General features: G+C 37.9%; 1 protein-coding gene across 2 annotated transcripts; it reads right to left on the bottom strand.

Moving 5' to 3' along the window:
* Positions 1-478: 478 nt before the first annotated feature.
* ino80c (INO80 complex subunit C) lies at positions 479-3,775 on the bottom strand. Of its 2 annotated transcripts, none has more exons than XM_031753999.2 (5): positions 3,472-3,775; positions 2,068-2,187; positions 1,854-1,965; positions 1,356-1,423; positions 479-1,240 (listed from the first exon to the last, which is right to left on the bottom strand). In XM_031753999.2, the coding sequence occupies exons 1-5, from the start codon at positions 3,649-3,651 to the stop codon at positions 1,109-1,111; spliced, it is 612 nt and encodes a 203-aa protein (XP_031609859.1). In that variant the 5' UTR covers positions 3,652-3,775; the 3' UTR covers positions 479-1,108. The 2 variants fall into 2 exon arrangements, with proteins under 2 accessions (XP_031609859.1, XP_031609858.1); XM_031753998.2 differs by having other exon boundaries at positions 2,068-2,208.
* Positions 3,776-4,035: the final 260 nt, after the last annotated feature.

Raw genomic sequence — 4,035 nt, forward strand, 5'->3', positions numbered from 1 at the left:
ACTGAAGGAAATTATTTAGATTGTTGCACCTGTCTCGCTGTCTCAACAGGTTGGACTCACAGCTTAGTGGTTCTTGTCGTATTCATGTATCCTTATTTGTGCTGTTTAGCCTTTATTTTTACTATTTGCATAATAGGAATCACTCTCATGAGAAATACAACAGAATTTATTCTTTACTTTTTCATAAAGCACAAGGAAATATCTTATGAAAATGATTGTGGTTGCCTGCCAAGTGCGATTTCGAACTCAGGTAGGAGAGTAAATTGTACTTAAAACGCTGCTTGTGGAACCAAGCTATATTTTTGTAAATGATATGTGAAATTAAGTCCATCTGATGATTTGCTGCTTATAAAAATATTGATTACACCTTTTTGGCTTCATCTCTCTTTGACTGTATGACTATCCAAGATGTAAATGAAGATGTAAATTTACACAAATTTTATTTACGAGAGCGTGGATGGAAAAGAGACTCTCAAACTTTAGTACCACATGCAAGCTAGTTTTAATAGGCACATTATGAAAAGCAACTGAGTCAATGAAAAAGAAGGGGGAAAAAAGAAAACAGGTTAAACACATTGCTCTTCTACTCTTCATTTCCACCAATGAAAGCACAGATCATTCGGACACAGCAACTTGCATGTAAACAGTTAATAGAGCAGAGAGGACGGAGGAAGGAGGGAGATGTAATGGAAAAATAACATTTACATTTGAGGAGATTTTTTTAACAAATAAGCAGAAGCACATCCTGTTGCTGACTTCTGAATGAACTTTTCCCGCTGGCATATTTGAGCTCCTTTGATGGCGTTACAATGTAACATCCAGCTACTGACAGAAACATGCCTCATAAAAAGAATAAGCAATTGCGCAACACGTTCTTTCTACATGAAAGGAAAATCAGTTTTGTTTAATTGATTTTGTCACATAGTAACAATTAAGATGTAGCTCACCTTGCTACTAACAACAGTGCAAAGGGTTAGCTACAGTCAGCTTTTGATCTCCAGCAACTGTCTAGACTACCTGCTCTCCTCGCTGGCCTGACAGCTTCCTACGCTGACATGAGGTGAGTTCAGGTTTGAACCCGCTTTAGCTTTCAAGCCTTGCTGGGCTGTCAGGGCACAATGCACGTTGCCTTTCGAAGAGCAAGATAGCCTGTAACAACATCAGTGGGCAGAAGACGGATGTAGGAGAACTCCTCAGAAGATGTGAAGCGCAGCTTTGTCTGTGGGTCTGTGTAGTTTGCCTGAGGAAAGACAAGAGAGATTACTCAGTGTGTTCTTTGTACAAGACTTGGCTAAAGTAATGCTGTCCAACTTAAAACATTTTCTTTTCTTTTTTTTAGCGGAACGGTTACTCACAGGGAGTCCAGAGATGTCTGAGTATTTCTTGGCTGGTTTCAGGGATGGCGGAGCATCAATGTTGTAGTCTACAAACACAAAAGGGTCATAAGATGAACTACAAATTTGAAATGTACTATTATCTGCACTTTTTTCACAGAGAAGTGGCTTTTAAAGTCTCATCAGTCTCATTACTAATGCAGCAATTCTCAAACTACTGCATTAAAGATGAGAGTCGCTGCAGGTGGGATGCAGATGACTAGAGCAAAATACAGAGCAAATTTTTGTTGGACAAAACAGATCGGGGGGGGGGGTCTTTTCTTCTTTTTTTAAGTGGTAATTTGTGCTTTTGCTTTAAAATGGCAAAGCATTCTCTTTTTATTTAAAATGTCAGCTTTGTTAGTCACAAAAAAATTTATTTTGGTATTAATTTACCACTATTTTAAAAATGGAAATGGAGCTGGAATTGTTTATAGCTGACAAATGCACAAATGACCCCAGTTAAAAGAAGAAACTCACAGTTGGGATCATTGAGCTTCCAGGGTAAGGTACGCTCCAATGCCAGAATCTGTTTGAGGTTCTTCCAGGTCCGGTTCTTTTTGCCTGCTGCTGCTCCGCCAATACCCGAATGCTGCCAAGATTAGAAAAGGAGGAAAAAAAGAAGGAGAATAAAAATTTAAGGAGAAACAAAGGAACAGGATGAACTCAGATTCATGCAGACATATGCACCCACCATGAATGTGTCGTCTTTAAATGGTGGAGGCTTTACAGTGGACTCTGTGATGGTGCTGGTTGGACCGCTGTCTGCCGATCCCACGGCCTTCACCTCAGCAACCGTCTCTACTGTTGTCATCTGATGAGGCATCACAGTTAGCTATACAGCAATCATGTTTGACGTAAGTCACACGTTCAACATGTTATGCATAAATGGCAACAGTTGGCTATACCCAGCTTAGACTGAAACCTCAGGCGCTTACAACAAGAAAAATTGTTTACAATCATATTTGAGCAGGAGTAACAATGCAAAAGAGAATTTGTTTTTGTTAAAAAGAAAATACAAACATAATCTATGACAAAAAAAGTGAAGTACAATTCAATGATGCTACAAAGATATATTAAGTATAATATGTATTTTTATTCTAGTATAATATATCATCCTGTTTGGTCCTATTATCCTTTTTTGTACTTTGAATGAATGTTATGCATTGCTTTTCTGCTGTTCTCCACATTTCATCACCTTTTAGGTATGTGGTCATTTGTCAAGTCTAAGTATAACTTCTATGTATTGAACACTGACTGTTCAATACATAGAAGTGAATAATTATCATATAGCTCAATATCTTACAGAGGTTGGACAGATGGAAATTAGTAAGAAATACAGATACTACTGACAAAAGGACTCCGCAGCATCTGTTCCGTTTGTGAAAAATCAACTCATTTGAGGGAATTATATCAGGAATGTCTCAAAATCATTTTTACACAACTAAAAAAAATGAATACATTTTAAAAGAAATCTAAAAAACTTTAATTCACTGAGAGTTGTTAAACATCAAATTTACTAGAAATGCACTAGTTGATTGGGCAGGGCCCAGAATTGGATGATTTCCAGTGTTCATGGCCCTTTGCCATGACTGATCAGCCTCCCACATGACCAATTGTGAGTCACGCGTGCACACACACACACACAAACTCTCTCAGCCACACATTGACATGTCGTTAGCGTGGAAGCTCCTCACTGTGAGTGAGGACATGAAGATCACCAAAGTTAACCTCAGGGGGACTAGTATGAAAATCCTCATAACAATAAACCTAATTACAGCTGTCAAAGCTCAGAGCCAAGTATGAGGAAAGTATAAAAATCGAGGGGAAAAAAAGAGAAAACAGATGATGTCCTATTCCCTGGTAAACATGCTGGAAAATAAGGAAAGTACATAACAATGGTTTTGTTACATAAATCTGTTGCAGCCATTTGTTTGGTAAATTAAAACCAAACAAATGGGGGGGTGTTGTTGTTGTTGTTGTTGTTGTATGGACATATTTTTTATATTTACCTAACTCTTGGTGCGAGTTTTTGATAATGACAAAAAGACTTTCCAACACACCTGAGGTGTTTTACTGTGCCTCGGTTAGCTTTTACCTGTGCCTGGGTTGTCGCTGCAGTAACCACCGGCTGCCCTTTCTTCTTCTTGTTGCTGTTCCCGGTGCTCTGCTGAGCGGCTGAAACCGCCGGACTGCCGGGACGTTTCTTCCCACGGAAAGCGGCGGAGCTGGTGACTGTCGGCGGGGTCTTGACGGTTATGGGGATCTGCGATGCCATAGGTGGTGTTTCTGGAGAAAAGTAGCTGCAATATATAATTATAAATGTTGTTTTCTCCCTCGGCACTTAGCATTAGCCAACCACCATCCTAATTGTAAACAGCGTTTCACCCGGATGTGGAGTCAATTCATTTCCGCCTACGTAAGCCGCTAAATAGTTAAAATTAATATTTATTAAAATGTTTATAAACTATACTGTGTTAACCAATAATTGTAAACACATAACATATATATGTTATTAAAATTATATAAATAATATCCAAATATATATATATATATATATATATATATATATATATATATATATATATATATATATATATATATATATATATATATATATATATGTGTGTGTTACCTCCACCCTCCACATTCTCTTGAGCTC

Source organism: Oreochromis aureus, linkage group 11 (assembly GCF_013358895.1).
Source record: "Oreochromis aureus strain Israel breed Guangdong linkage group 11, ZZ_aureus, whole genome shotgun sequence".
Classification (NCBI taxonomy): Eukaryota; Metazoa; Chordata; class Actinopteri; order Cichliformes; family Cichlidae; genus Oreochromis; species Oreochromis aureus.

Bases quoted from the DNA above. Each gene is read 5' to 3' on its own strand.
- ino80c (XM_031753998.2), bottom strand. From the start codon at position 3,651: ATGGCATCGCAGATCCCCATAACCGTCAAGACCCCGCCGACAGTCACC. The intron at 2,209-3,471 runs GTAAAAGCTAAC...ATTGCTGTATAG, and splicing joins CAGCGACAACCCAGGCACAG to CTAACTGTGATGCCTCATCA. The intron at 1,424-1,853 runs GTGAGTTTCTTC...TTGTGTTTGTAG, and splicing joins GAAGCTCAATGATCCCAACT to ACTACAACATTGATGCTCCG.